We start from the raw sequence: 15,644 nt of genomic DNA, 5'->3' as shown, positions 1-15,644 counted from the left end.
TGTGAAAATCTTTCAAAATGCTACTCCTCTTACAGTTTTGATCTGATTTCAATATAACTTGGCACACAAGTAGACTACACTAAGATACATAATTCTGTTTATCATTTTTGATTTCGATGAATGGTGTTGCCGTGGTTACTAAAAATAGAAATTTCTGTTAAATACTCTCAAAATGCTACTCCAAATAATTGTTTTAGTCTGGTTATAATATAATGTGGCATGCAAGTAGACTACCCTAAGAACATAAAGAGACTTAATCAAGGATCATTATTCTATTTATTGCTGTTGAAAAGTTTCAATTTCTACTGCTTAAGTACTTTTCTCTTCCTTTGCTTTAAGTACAAACCAATAGAGCTTCAGTCTCAACAGAGACTTCTGGTTTACAAATTGAACTTCTCCGTAAAAATTAAAATCATCAGATTAAAATTCCATATCACGTACTGTTAGCCAAAGAGAGAAAGAGAAAGATATTTATTAAATGATTACAATATAAACTAGAGGTACTGTGAGCGATGAGCTCACTAAATGATACCCCCCGCCTCCCGTATGGTTATAACTGGTGAAAAAGTCCATGTATTCCTGTGGCCCGGAAACCCAAAATATGTGTCGGATCAAAAAGTAAAATAGGAGGTGCACAATGGCAATATGTAATAAAGATTCTGTGAAAGTTTCATCAAATTTCATTCAGTGGTGTGAGAGGAGTTGCGGATAAGAGATGGGTACCCCAAAGCGTAACAGACGGACGGACGGACAGACGGAAGGACGGACGGACAGACAGACGGACGGACAGACGTACAGACGGACGGAATTAACGATTACTATATACCCTCCCGCTTTTCAAGCGGGGGGTATAACAATGCCATAAATTACACTATGTATAATTATACCCCACGCAACTAGTTGCGGGAGGTATAATGTTTTTGACTGGTCCGTCAGTCAGTCAGTCAGTCAGTCAGTCAGTCCTCTTTTTTTGTCAGCGCAACTCCTCATAAACCGCTGCACAGAATTTCGTCATACTTTGCAGGTATTTAGGACACAATGTGTAGATGTGCATATTACCAGGAAATTCACATTCCTTTATTTTTTCCGGGAATTTCCGCACTTTTAACTTAGGCATTTGGCCATACCTTGAATATAGAGATGAACAGTTTGTCAGTGCAACTCCTCATAAACCGCTGCACAGAATTTCGTTAATTTTGCAGATATTTAGGACACAATGGGTAGATGTGCATATTACCAGGAATTTCCGATTCCTTAATTTTTCCGGGAATTTCTACACTTTCCAACTTAGACTTTTTGGCCATATTTTGAATATAGAGATGAACAGTTTGTCAGCACCACCCCTCTTAAACATGTTGTACATAGTTTCGTCAACCTATCCTGTTATTTAGGACTTATTCCATTATTTTATCCCAAAGAGTTTTGCCTATAATTCAAGAAAATTTCTCCCCCCCACCCAACTTCAAATGAATGTGTGGATTTGTATATTGTCAAGAAATTTTTATTCCACGCCCTCATTCAAGGGGAGACAATTGGCAATTAATGAAAATTTGGTGGCATGTTTTTTAAAAATCTTCTTCTCAAGAACCACTGTGGCAGCAAAGATGGAACTTAGAGGGAATCATCCTCAGGTAGTGTAGATTCAAGTTTGTTCAAATCATGACCCCCAGGGGTAGGGCGGGGCCAAAATAGCCGACCAAAGTTTTACATAGAATTATATAAGAATATTCTTTAAAAATCTTCTTCTCAAGAATAACTAAGTCATAATTCATCATATTTATATGGAAGCATCCTCAAGTAGTGCAGATTCACCAAAATATTATTAAAATTTTTTTTGAAAATGCAAAATTTTGATATCTTTTAAGAGGGCAAGCAACTTCCAGTAATGGATAGAAAATTAGAAATTCATTTATCTATGATTAAAAAACTGATTTGGCAAAGGAAAAGATTTCCTAACTTTTTTGGTCCATAGTTATAACCTGTATATAATTTTCAACCTTAATTTAGAATGTTGCATTTCTATTGACTTTGAGTATAGAAATATATAGAAAAAATCTTTAAAAATCTTCTCATCAAGAATAGCAAAGCCATAATTGATCATATTTATATGGAAGCATCCTCAGGTAGTGTAGATTCAAGTTTGTTCAAATCATGACCCCAGGGGAAGGGCCGGGCCACAATGGCCGACCAAAAATTTACATAGAAATATATATAAAGCCATATGAATTGAATTTGCATTATGCATGTTTTCCTTCAAGTATTACTACCAAATATGTTAGGGAATCAAATATTGCAAAACATAACTTCAATATTTGAGGTTTTATTGTGAATTGAATTATATATACAATTCCATGAACAAAAAAAAGTCAGTTCAATATATCAAATTTTGAGATCTTTGAAAGTTCATTATAAAGGATATTAATTTCATCATATTTAACTTCAACAGGACCGATAATCAGTTTGCTATATCCGTAAATTCGTTATGTCAGAGTTCCTTATAACCATAAAATTTTACAAGGATTTGTTAAGAATTTTGCCAGGGACCCAGAAAAACTTTGCTATATCCATGAATTCCCTATATCTGTGTTTGCACTAAACGAGTTTTACTGTATTTTAAAATTGTATTGATGTTTGCACAAAATTTCTTATTTAACCCAAGCTCTCCCTCCCCCTTTGTTTTTATAAAAGACACACTTTTAATAATTGTTTACCAGTCAAAGATCATTGACAGACACACAGAAATGGCGCCAATTATGGAGTACAAGTACTTCCACTATGTAAAGAAAGAACAAATAAGAGCATTTGATATCCTGCATTTAGATAAAATGTGCAGCTAATAAATCAATCTTGATAAACAAAATGAATTTGATTATATTCTAAATGAGCTAGTGCAAAGATCAGAAAAAGGAAAGATGATTTATTTAAATTAATTTTGATTTTTTTTTCATAATAATTCATGCATGATTAATATTGATAGCAAGAACTTTTATGTTTTTTGTGTAAAAAGAAAAAGTAAAAATCTTTATTTGGATATTTTTGGATGCGCGTACAGATTCAATTTTTATAATTTGGATTTGTTGAAAATAGAAAGGACAAATCAAACAAACTACGAGGGTTGATTCAAAAGTAATGTCACTGTGTCAATATCTTTAATATTTGGCGTCATATTATCAAATATAATGCACCAAAAGATGCATGAAAATAAAATTTGATCAAAATTTGAAATTTTCATTGAATAATGTTTAATTAAATCAATTTTATAGACGTTTAAAATATTAAACATAAGATGTGTGGCCGCGTCACAACTCAACGTCACGTTTTAAAGTGTAAATTGTTAAAATGAGAAAAGAAAAACATTTAAAAGCAACTTATAAAGCTTCTAATCACCCAATATTTTAAAAGACAAAACTTTTCGACATTTTCTGGTCTTAAGTTGAAAATAAAATGACGTCATTGCTTTTTGATCATAAACATTGCTGTTTTAATCTGCTGGATTGAATAAAGGAAATGTCAAAATGGGGGATAATCGCTGAAACAAGCTGTGATGCATTTTTGATACAAAATGGGGAAATCGTTCATAGAAACAGTTACGAAGATTTATCAGACATAAAGAAGAGAGACTTGTTTACAGATGGTTTCAGCAATTTTTAGCGAGTCATGGGTCACTAGCTGGATGATCAGCAAAGGACAGAAATACCTAAAAAGGGAGGTTTGGCACAAACGTTTAATGGTGTCTTACGTTGTCCAAAAAGAGAGACGATTAGACAGTTACAGGGATATAAGAAACTTTGAGTTTGTCTTATGGTACTATTAAAAAAAATTTGACAGAGGACTAAATTATATGTAGTGTGAGTGTATAATGGGTGCCAATAATTCTTATAAAAAGAGAAATATACATGATTGTGTTCGTAAATCTCAAATATTTATTAAAGAAACGAAGGGGAAGCGTTCAAGTGTGTGACGGTGCGTATCCGTCATATGACGTTATTTAGGTGCGGCGACTACCGTAATTGCACTTTGTATATGATTCCATATTTTAAAAAGTGTGAATCATTTTAATTTGAATTTTTCAGGACTGATTTGTAATAAATATAGCTTCAATCATGTATAATTTCGTTGATTTATGTTGAACAGTAGCAATTTTATCGAAGTAGTGACATTACTTTTGGATCAACCCTCATATATTAGATATTGGTATGGCCTCTGAAAAAAAGGTAGAAAAGCCTCATGTAATTTTTACCATTTTAACTCTGCATTTCAGGTAAAGCTTCGAATCATGCCATTTGATTCAGAATTTTTCAGCATAGAGAATCTACCTGTTGACACTTTAGGACAACACGCTGGTGAGCTCTTGCTTGAATATGAATATTCAATATTTGAAGAGGCAGTCTTCGGAATACTTTGCTTTAGGACAAAGGTAATGAGGGAGAGCATACCATATTGCTCTGCTGCTGTTTGTTGGTTAGGCGACCATAATTTGATTTTTAGCTCTACTGGTCAGAGACCAGAAGAGCTTATGCGATAGTAATGCGTCCGTCGTCCGTCCGTCTGTCTGTCCGTCTGTCCAGCTGTCCATCTGTCTGTCTGTCTGTAAACAATCTTTCAAAATGCTACTCCTCCTACAGTTTTGTTCTGATTTCAATATAACTTGGCACACAAGTAGACTACACTAAGATACATAATTCTGTGTATCGGTTTCTGATTTCGATGAACGGTGTTGCCGTTATTACTAAAAATAGAAATTTCTGTGAAATTCTTTCAAAATGCTACTCCTCCTACAGTTTTGGTCTGATTTCAATATAACTTAGCACACAAGTAGACCACACTAAGATACATAATTCTGTGTATTGGTTTTTGATTTCGATGAACGGTGTTGCCGTTGTAAGTTACTAAAAATAGAAATTTCTGTGAAATTCTTTCAAAATGCTACTTCTCCTACAGTTTTGGTCTGATTTCAATATTACTTGGCACACAAGTAGACTACACTAAGATACATAATTCTGTGTATCGGTTTCTGATTTCGATGAACGATGTTGCCGTTGTTACTAAAAATAGAAATTTCTGTGAAATTCTTTCAAAATGCTACTCCTCCTACAGTTTTGGTCTGATTTCAATATAACTTGGCACACAAGTAGACTACACTAAGATACATAATTCTGTGTATCGGTTTCTGATTTCGATGAAAGGTGTTGCCGTTGTTACTAAAAATAGAAATTTCTGTGAAATTCTTTCAAAATGCTACTCCTCCTACAGTTTTGGTCTGATTTCAATATAACTTGGCATACAAGTAGACTACACTAAGATACATAATTCTGTGTATCGGTTTTTGATTTCGATGAACGTTGTTGCCGTGGTTACTAAAAATAGAAATTTCTGTGAAATTCTTTCAAAATACTACTCCTTCTACATTTTGGTCTGATTTCAATATAACTTAGCACACAAGTAGACCACACTAAGATACATAATTCTGTATATCGGTTTTTGATTTCGATGAACGATGTTGCCATTGTTACTAAAAATAGAAATTTCTATGAAATTCTTTAAAAATGCTACTCCTCCTGCAGTTTAAGTCTGATTATAATATAATGTGGCATGCAAGTAGACTATACTAAGAACATAAAGAGACTTAATCAAGGATCATTATTCTTTTTATTTCTGTGGTAAAGTTTTAATTCCCAACTGCTTAAGAACTTTTCCCTTCCATTGCTATAAGAACAAACCAGTAGAGCTTCAGTCTCGACAGAGACTTCTGGTTAGTTTTACAGATTATTTTCAAGAAAGGTCAAGTCGGAGGAAGAAAAAAAAGAAAAAAAGACACAAATCATACCTGTCAACTTTTCTGATTTTTTTTTAAGAGGGAGGGGGGGGGGGGGGAGAAAGCTAGAAACGACCTTTTTCACATATAAAAAGTCACACATTTCACTGTAGTAGTATAAAACAAAACAAAAAACAACTAACAAGATAATTTTTTTTAATATTAATACACATTACATGTATAAATGTAGTTAGGCCATAAATGTTACCGCCTCATCATTTTAGGTGTGGGTAGGTAGGTAAGCTTTCTTTTTTTTTTTTGGAGACAAAAAATCAGAATTAAATTTTGATTGTATAGAGGTATTTACTATGTCTTAGATTTCACTTTAAGTTACTAATCAAACAAGAAAACTAAAGCATTCTTAATGAATCCAATATTTTATTGTTCAAATATCAGAATACATCAGTTCTTTTTTAAAAACAGCGTCTACAGGTGCAATGGGGATGTAAAAAAATGTCAATAGGATAAAATTAGAAAATGGATATTTAAAAAAATAAAATGCTACTCCTCCTACAGTTTTGGTCTAATTTCAAAATAACTTGGCACACAAATAGACTACACTAAGATACATAATTTTATGCATCTGTTTTTGATTTCGATGAACGGTGTTGCAGTGGTTACTAAAAATAGAAATTTCCGTGAAATTGTTTCAAAATGCTACTCCTCCTACAGTTTTGGTCTGATTTCAGTATAACTTGGCCAACAAGTAGAATACACTAAGATACATAATTCTATATATCGGTTTTCGATTTCGATGAATGGTGCTGTCGTGGTTACTTAAAATAGAAATATCTGTAAAATAGTTTGAAATTGCTACTCTTCCTACAGTTTTGGTCTGATTTCAATATAATTTGGCACACAAGTAGAATACACTAAGATACATAATTCTGTGTATCCAATTATAATTTTGATGAACGGTGTTGCCGTGTTAACTAAAAATAGAAATGTCTGTCAAATTGTTTCAATGCTACTCCTCCTACAGTTTTGGTCTGATTTCAGTATAACTTGGCACACAAGTAGACTTCACTAAGAACATAAAGAGACTTTATCAATGAGCATTATTGTATTTGATGCTGTTTATAAAGTTTCAAATCCCAGCTGCTTAAGTACTTTCTCTTCCTCTGCTATAAGTTCAAACTAGTAGAGCTTCAGTCTTGACAGAGACTTCTGGTTTAAATTATTTTATTTTCTTCTTTATGATAACGTTGGTATTCTATTATGGCAGAGATATACAATTATGACTCGCTTATACTGTACTCTCTAACTGTTAGGAATAATTTATATTTCATGTGAAAGGGACGCCATACATTTTTCAGTAAAAATACATAACACGGCGTTATTCATTTAATTTCTTTAAAATTTCACGTTTTTGTGAATAGTGCACAAATTAGAAAATTAAGTATATGGAATACTTAAATGGGAAATAAAGACAAACGAAGTGTAGTTATTTGTTTTTAGAAATTATATTGAAAAATAATAACGCCATTGTGTCCTCTTTGTTACCCTAGCAGTGTTTGTTGTTTGATTTTAAACTTATTTGACAACTGTATGAATTAGGTTTAATAAAAATAAATCCACAAGATACTGATGTACAAGTAACAGTTACTGGCATAATGCATCGTTGTTTATTCTTTAGTTTTTATAGAAAGTTGCACGGAATACCCGATTTCGCGGATTCAACGATACCCTAATATCGAATATAATATATGCGATTTTAACAAATAATACCTCATTTAGAGTATTCTCTTCGACCTGTTTCAACTGAATCAACAGTTTTTGACCTTGGCAATTCCTTTGAGCTTGACCTCACTTTAATGAAATTAGTGTCAAACTTCATGTGCTGATACATACTATAATGTAAGCAATTCAACTGCATCACTATTTAAGATACTCTGATCAAATTTTATACACATACAAATTTTGATGTTGCTTTAAATTACTAATATACTACGAGCGGGGCATAAATGGACATATTTATATTTAATATCTTTTGTTTCACTGGGACTATAGAGTTAAATATTGGCATACATCATGATCAACATTTAAAGCTCACCTGAGCCGAAGGTTCAAGTGAGATTTTCTGATCAAAATTTGTCCGTCCTCTGTCGTTGTCGTCGTTGTTGATGTCGGAAACTTTAAACATTTTCATCTTCTTCTCAAGAACCACTGGGCCAATTTCAACCAAACTTGGCACAAAGTAGCTTTAGGTGAAGGGGTTTCAAGTTTGTCCAAATGAAGGCCCACACCGTTTTCCAAGGGGAGATAATCATAAATTTGTTAAAAATTAATGGCATTTTTAGCTCACCTAAGCCGAAGGCTCAAGTGAGCTTTTCTGATCACATTGTGTCCGTCGTCCGTCCGTCCGTCTGTCTGTCCGTCCGTAAACTTTTCACATTTTGAACTTCTTCTCAAGAACCTCTGGGCCAATTTTGACCAAATTTGGTACAAAGCATGCTTGGGTAAAGGGGAATTTAAATTGTTAAAATGAAGGGCCAAATTCCTTCACAAGGGGAGATAATCAAGAAAAGACAAAAATAGGATGGGGTCATTAAAAAATCTCCTTCTCAAGAACCACTGGGCCAGAAAAGCTGAAACTTATGTGGAAGCATCCTGGGGTTGTGTAGATTCTAAATTGTTCAAATCATGACCCACGGGGATTAGGCGGGGCCACAATTGGGAATCAAAGTTTTACTTAGAAATATATAGGAAAAATCTTTAAAATCTTCTTCTCAAGACCCACTGTGCCGGAAAAGCTGAAACTTAAGTGAAAGCATCCTTGGGTATTGTAGATTCTAAATGGTTCAAATCATGCCCCCTGGGGTAGGGTGGGGCCACAATGGGGAATCAAAGTTTTACATAGAAATATATAGGAAAAATCTTTGAAAATCTTCTTCTCACGAACCACTGGGCCAGAAAAGCTTAAACTTATGTGAAAGCATCCTGGGTTATTGTAGATTTTAAATTGTTCAAATCATGCCCCCCGGGGTAGGGTGGGGCCACGTACAATGTGGAATCAAAGTTTTTCATAGAAATATATAGGAAAAATCTTTGAAAATCTTCTCAAGAACCAGTGGGCCAGAAAAGCTGAAACTTATGTGGAAGCATCCTGTGGTAGTGTAGATTTCAAATTGTCTAAATTATGATCAGTGGGGTAGAAGGGAGGGGATGTTCACAATATGTATTACAAGGGGGAAATCTAGTAAAGAACAGAATGGTCAAAGCTTCTCAGGTGAGCAATGTGGCCCATGGGCCTCATGTTAAAATATCTTCTTCTCCAGAACCGATGGGCCAGGAAAGATGAAACTCCTTTGGAATCATTCTCAGGTAGTGTAGATTCAAGTTTGTTCAAATCATGACTCCTGGTTCAAGGGTGGGGCCAAAATGGCCGACCCTAGTTTTACATAGGAATCTTCTTCTCCAGAACCACTTGGCCAGGAAAGATGAAACTCATGTGGAATCATCCTCAGGTAGTGTAGATTCAAGTTTGTTCAAATCATGACCCCCGTGGCTAGGGTGGGGCCAAAATGGCCGACCCAAGTTTTACATAGGGATTTATAGTGAAACCTTTTAAAGTCTTCTTTTCGAGTACTTCAAAACTATGATCGGTGATATTTATATGGAATCATCCTAAGGTAGTGTAGATTCAAGTTTGTTCGAATGATAAACGCCTGGAGTGGGGGGGGGGGGGGTTAAATTCCAGCCTGATGTGCCCAGGTGAGCACTGTGGCCCCTGGGCCTCTTGTTTGAATGATGTTTACGAATTTGTTCTAAAAACAGTGCCTTTATACATATTCATTTTTAAACAACATTCGGCAATGTATTTAATTTTGTTTTAGTTACAAAGTTATACATCTCAAATTCTAATGCTACTAAAGATTTTGGAGTTAATTCTTTCAAAAGACAATATCTCATTCCCGATCATAATCGTACCGTATTGATTTATTTAACAGCTGTCTTCACGTAGGCTTACATGTATGATGTTTCACTCTTGCCTTTTCAGTTCATCTTATATATTTATGTAAGCTAGTCTCTTCTATCAGTAAGCAGTCATGTCACCCGGAAACCTCTGCAACTATATATAAATCTGTTCTCCATAGTAATGTTTATGTTTTTTCATCGTTTACAGTTATCTTTTTCTCTGTTTATAGGAGTAATATCCCGCGTTGCTTGACAATTTGGTGCTCCACATAACTGCTTAATGTCGCTATTTTTGACAATGTCTATAATTCAAAGCGCTTTCAAATTGATATATATTGTCAAATATGTGTTATTTATGATGTGAAATAAATAGAATGAGTATTTATGTAAGTAAAATTTTTGACATAATATTGCCATATAACCTGATAACAACGAAAACCTCAATCCCAATGTTATTTGTAAAAAAAAAATTGTTGTGCATCGACCACCAATATTTAACATATATTTAACATATTTAAAATATTTCACACCAGGCTGTCCTAAAAAAAATGTTTGTTTTGAATTGCCGCCTGAAGGGTTTCAGACACAGGAGGGAGGGAAGGAAAATATTTTTTTTTAATTGAAAATAAATTAAAATTTTTTTATAAAAATCTTAGTTAACATTAAATACATTTTCTGACTTAAAAAAAAAGTATCTACCACCAACAGAAAACCCTAATTTTACATAGATCTGACATTATATTTCAGTGTTTTGTATGGTGCGTGTGATACATGTCATGGGCAAAAAATTTATTGAATTAAAAAAATCTTCCTACTTTTGGTCAATAATTTTTTTTTTTGAGGGGGCAATTCAATGAGGCGGGAGGCAATTCCAAACAAAGTATAATTTTATTTTGGCCTCATTTAAATGGTGTTTTTTGACATCACAGGCCTATACTATTCTGATACAAAATTTAAAAGATGATTTCGAAACAACATGCCAAAAACTATTAGTTTTGGTTGTATAATATTTGAAATACCATATAAGTAGAATATTTAGCGAGGATTTAATTTTGGCATTATTAGCGAGGGTGCCGATATCGCTAAAATTGAATATCGCTATAAATTAATTGCGTTTTATTCGTATTAGCTTCTTTAATCTACATTTTAAAATCGCTAAAATAACATTTCGCTAAAAATAAATTACCAATTTTAAAGGACAAATCACTAAATTTGCGCCTCGCTAAAATTTCCACTTATACACCATATACGGTATTCAAAAACCTAGCGTTTTTCTGGGACAACCCTATAGTTACATGTATGATTAGCAATGGTCCCTCTTTCAAAATTGTGAGTGCCATAGAATCTAGCTTAAAACATGAGCCGAATTCTAGCATTTTAATGTTGTTGCCTGATGCTCAAGTGACCTTTAAGGCCCATGGGCCTTTTGTCACATTTGAATATTTGAAAAAATCTTCTTAAAAACCAGTAAGCAAGAAAAGCTGTAAGTTATGTGAATTCATCCTAAGTAATTTAAGATTCTGAAAGATTATAAATACATGTAACAGTAGGGCCTTAGTTGAGCATTGGAGCACATATATCTCTTTTTAGTCAAGGAATCAAATGAATTTTCTTTTTATTCAGGTAATATTTACATTCCTGAAAATGAGAGATGAACACTTTCAAAAGATTCTTCATCATAAAGATCAAAGTGACTTGGGTATTAGAAGTGTCATATATTACACAAAACCTTATGACTACCTTATTGAAGACCAGAGGGAAAACATTCTTGAGGTTCTCTTTTGGCTGGGTATGCAAACATTTTGGTAGTTGTTTGTTTATTTAGCACATATTTTGTAGGGCTGTCACGGTTTTATAATTTTCGGGTCAGGTCAGTTCTAACTTTTTTTAATTCGCTTTCAGGTGTCTTGATTCAGGTTTAGAATAAAAAGTCACAATTTGAATTATGTTCAACAATTTTTAAAAAAATTTTTAATCTAAAAACAGCAACATAATGACTGGTTTAATGAAGCTTCCTAACTAGAAAGATAATTGAACTAAAGTGATTCAAATCACAATTTGACATTATAATGGTAATTAAAAAACCTTTCGTTTTAGACACCATTTTAATGGCAAAACCTACAGTATTGTACAAATCAGAACTGAACCGGATTCTGGAAAAACAGAACAGAACCTGACCCGAATTGTTCTGTTCCGCGTTATTTCAGGTGCCCGTGACAGCCCCAATATTTTGTGTTCATTTCAATTTAAAGACAACATATTATACATTTTAAAGTGGTTATTTATCAGTTCAAATTTTAATATTTTATGCCTAAGAATTCACTTACAAGTTTAGAATGAGGTAAATATGTTACTGTCACAAAGTTTTGCACACAATGAAAATAGTCACCGAGACTCATGCAAGAATAAGTTGAAGGCCATGCATGCAGGTGATTTCTAGAGTTTATAATCATAGATGAAGAATTTTTGTATGCACCCGAAAGATATAAAAATATACAAACACTGAGAAGTGGGATATGCACTGTAGTATTGCAATTTTCAAATAGGAGAACAATTTAAAACTGTGTACTATTTATTTAGATCTTATTTTAATGTAAATATGTATCAAGTTTGATGTAGTTTATAAGAAGTGAGATGTTTTTTTTTACATGCTAATGAACACTGTTTACTTGAATATATTTTTAAATTCATGTAGTAGTCTAAGATAAAATTTTTCATTTGTTTATATACATTTCATGACAAAAATGTGATAGTACATGTATAAAATTCATACATTTTTTTCTTTCTTTTGTTAAAAAATGTAATGAGATTTGTTTTATTATTTTGATTTAATGTTTTTGAAAGAAACTGGTTGATAATCTACAGCTGGTATGTTGCATACTGATAGATCTCAAATTTTATGCTCCAACAGCTAGGCACTGTATATTTATATGAATTTTATAGACATTGAAATGATTTTCATGCTGTGATAAATCTGATTTAACTTATTAGCTCAATGTTTTCTAATTTAATGAAATGTTTGAGTTGTAAAATTTTTAACAATATGGTATAACGACAGATTAATTTGTATATTTTGAAATTTAAAAATTGGATAATTTTTTAAAAATTTAATAATGTAATTGTTTGTGCAAAAATGCATTTTACAATTGCTTTAGTAATGATTTTGCTTTTTGCATTTGTAAATGACTGCTTTTTATGCAATGTTACAAGCTTTAGCTCACAATTATGGGAGGTTTCATGAGTATTCATTTTGTTCACCTGTTGTTTAATTGTCATCAGTCTGTCTATACTAGTACATGTACTATAATTGTCAGTTTTTGAAATTTTTTTCTCTGTATGCTGCATGTGAGTAATAAATTGATTTGGTTAGTAATTATTTTTAACCTTACTGATTGAAATTTGTACAGTTACAATCAAAAGTGTATAATTTTATTTCAAAAGTGTCTGAAGAAGAAGTTACCTCATGTTAAATTGATGGTTATGTGAGGATACCCGTGTCATCTGTGTTTGAAATGAGGGGTTAGACAGATTTATTCTTGCATTGAAACATGACACACATGTTGTCATTCTGACCATTTTTATTCATTGAATCAAACTAAACTAAAAACCAAAAACGTCCAAGTCATACCAGTCCGAAAATGCGGCCTGACCTCACCTTACCATATACACAACACCCGATGGGCGTTGTCATAATGACACGAGAGAGCTACGCTCCCTTGTTGTTATTATGACCACACCCATTGGGTATCTGCACATAATTAACAGTATGATATGGGGGTAAATGACTTGTACCATAGTTTTCAAAAATCATTCATATATAAGTCAGCTTAGGAATTGGTCAGACTGGTTCATGTGATTGAAGCATTAAGTTTTGTTTGTTTTGAACAAACATGTATTTTATTGACATGCAAAAGCATTAAGTCTTTGGTTTCATGATACATGCATTTTATATGATTTTACACTTTCTCGTGTCCCTCTGACCACGTCCATCGAGCATAGGGTTAGTGACTTCTAAACAATATATTTCAAAAATTCATTGTATGTTGTTTAATGTTCTTCTCGAGAATTTTTCGCTCATATGGAGACGCCACCACTTGCCAGTGGAGAGCTACAAATTTCATCGTATATTTGGCACTCAGGTTCATTGAACAATTATGAATCTTCTTCATGCCAACACCTTCTGCAACATTTTACCTAGGTTTATACGGTCTACACATCCCACAGTGGGGTTTGACTCCTTACTTGCTAACTCTAGGGCAGGTGCTCTAACCATGGGGGCGACTTAAAAATTAAATGTATCTAAATTTTAATTCCTTTTAGAAAGTTCTTCTGATTTATGTAATTGAAAATGTCACGAGTATGGTTTCAATGAGATATATATGTTGTTTTGGTATGATTTTCTCTCTCATAAATCAAATAATTTAGATTAATTAAGAACTTGGCTTAACTTAAGTTTTGTAAACCCAATATATATTTTGTCGTGCACAGTGGTATGTTGATTGAAATGTTTTTAGGGGTGGTGTATATTTCAATTTAATGAAAATTAGATCTTTGATTGGCTAAATCCACAATCCAAAAGTTTAAGTACACTTCAGAATCTGTTTTTTCTGTCATGTTTCCATTGTTGGTTATCAAAAGAAAGATAGATATGAATCTACTAAGCTAAGGTCACCCTAGTCATTACACTATTTAGTAAAAATGTTGAAAAAACTTGAGCGATTTCTGAAGTTTTTAATTTCATTTTTTAACTTAAGTTGAAGTATTAATGGTCATTTTTAATTGTTAATTATATCTGTATATCATAACACTGTATACAATGGATATGTTTTACTCCCCTGAATTTGGTATACATTAAAACAAGTCTGAATGATTGTTTTATTTAAAAATTGTGCATGATTTTTTAGTACTTTTGTCCTAGCTCGATGGGTGGAGTTATAGAAAAGTTTGGGTTATGTACAGAAAACCCACACTTTAAACAAAGAAATCTCACCTAACTATGGACCAAAATAATAGGTAAACTTTTCAATTTGGAATATAGAACAATATTTTGAACTGTAAATCCCCAAAGGAGTAGCAAAAAGAAATACTAATTGTTTTGTGGCATTTGTTTAAATCATCCTGGATATTTTGTTTTTAATTTTAATGGCACTATAACACTTTGTTGTTGTTCGTTTTAGGGAAATCTTTAAAAATTTTCTGTATTTATTTTTCCTGAGACAGTTATTAATGTACGAATTATGCAATGTACTGTACATTTATATTCATTATCATATAATCAATCATGTTTTCATATCTGTACATATATATACATGTATATAATGTTAATCATTATGTGATTTCTAGTAATATAAAAACTTAATTTGTAACATGTCTTGTATTTTTTTGCCTGGAAATCTTTTTACAGTCAGAACGCCAGTATGCTTGTTGTATACAGATTTAAGGTCCAACTACACATTTCTCAAAACTATATAATTTTTCCCAAGAATTTGCCATTGTAGGATAAGCACTTGAACAAGTTCCTTAAAAAAATTAGGGTACCTTACCAGGCATTTGGCCAAGATACCATAGGGTCTATTTTCAAATATAACCCCTTATGGATAATCTTCTAAATGGCGTATAACATAATTATGTTCCCCAAACAGAGTTTGGGAACATATTGTTTTTACTCGGTTTCTTCTTCTTATTTTTTTTATTTCTTTGATCTCTGGTCTCTTTTTGTCTGCGAGTGTTCACCCAACTGAGCTAAAACCTTTTTAGGGTTATTAGGTGTGTAGTGTAGGTGTGCGGAACGAACTTTCAAGGACATTTTGCGCGCATACGCATGCACCTGCGGGCGCGTGAAATGAGTGAAATGACGGATAAACTTTATATAGCCATATAACTTTAATATTTTTTCGATGAAATACTTTAA

The 15,644-nt window shown here is 32.8% G+C and overlaps 1 protein-coding gene across 1 annotated transcript in view; it reads left to right on the top strand.

The window, feature by feature from the left end:
- Window positions 1–12,387, top strand: part of LOC134276201 (uncharacterized) — a 35,083-nt gene extending 22,696 nt beyond the window's left edge. Inside the window, exons 4-5 of the mRNA XM_062758481.1 lie at window positions 4,262–4,417; window positions 11,357–12,387. Of these exons, the coding sequence (XP_062614465.1) occupies window positions 4,262–4,417; window positions 11,357–11,542 (342 nt within the window). The 3' untranslated portion in view covers window positions 11,543–12,387. The remainder of the gene's footprint in view (window positions 1–4,261; window positions 4,418–11,356) is intronic.
- The last annotated feature ends 3,257 nt before the right edge of the window (window positions 12,388–15,644 follow it).

The sequence above is a fragment of the Saccostrea cucullata genome, unplaced genomic scaffold, assembly GCF_032062105.1.
Source record: "Saccostrea cucullata isolate Sc308-1 unplaced genomic scaffold, CSIRO_AGI_Scuc_v1 ctg2225, whole genome shotgun sequence".
Taxonomy (NCBI): Eukaryota; Metazoa; Mollusca; class Bivalvia; order Ostreida; family Ostreidae; genus Saccostrea; species Saccostrea cuccullata.
The sequence above is the reverse complement of the archived record's forward strand: the minus strand, read 5'-3'. Positions and strand labels throughout refer to the sequence as shown.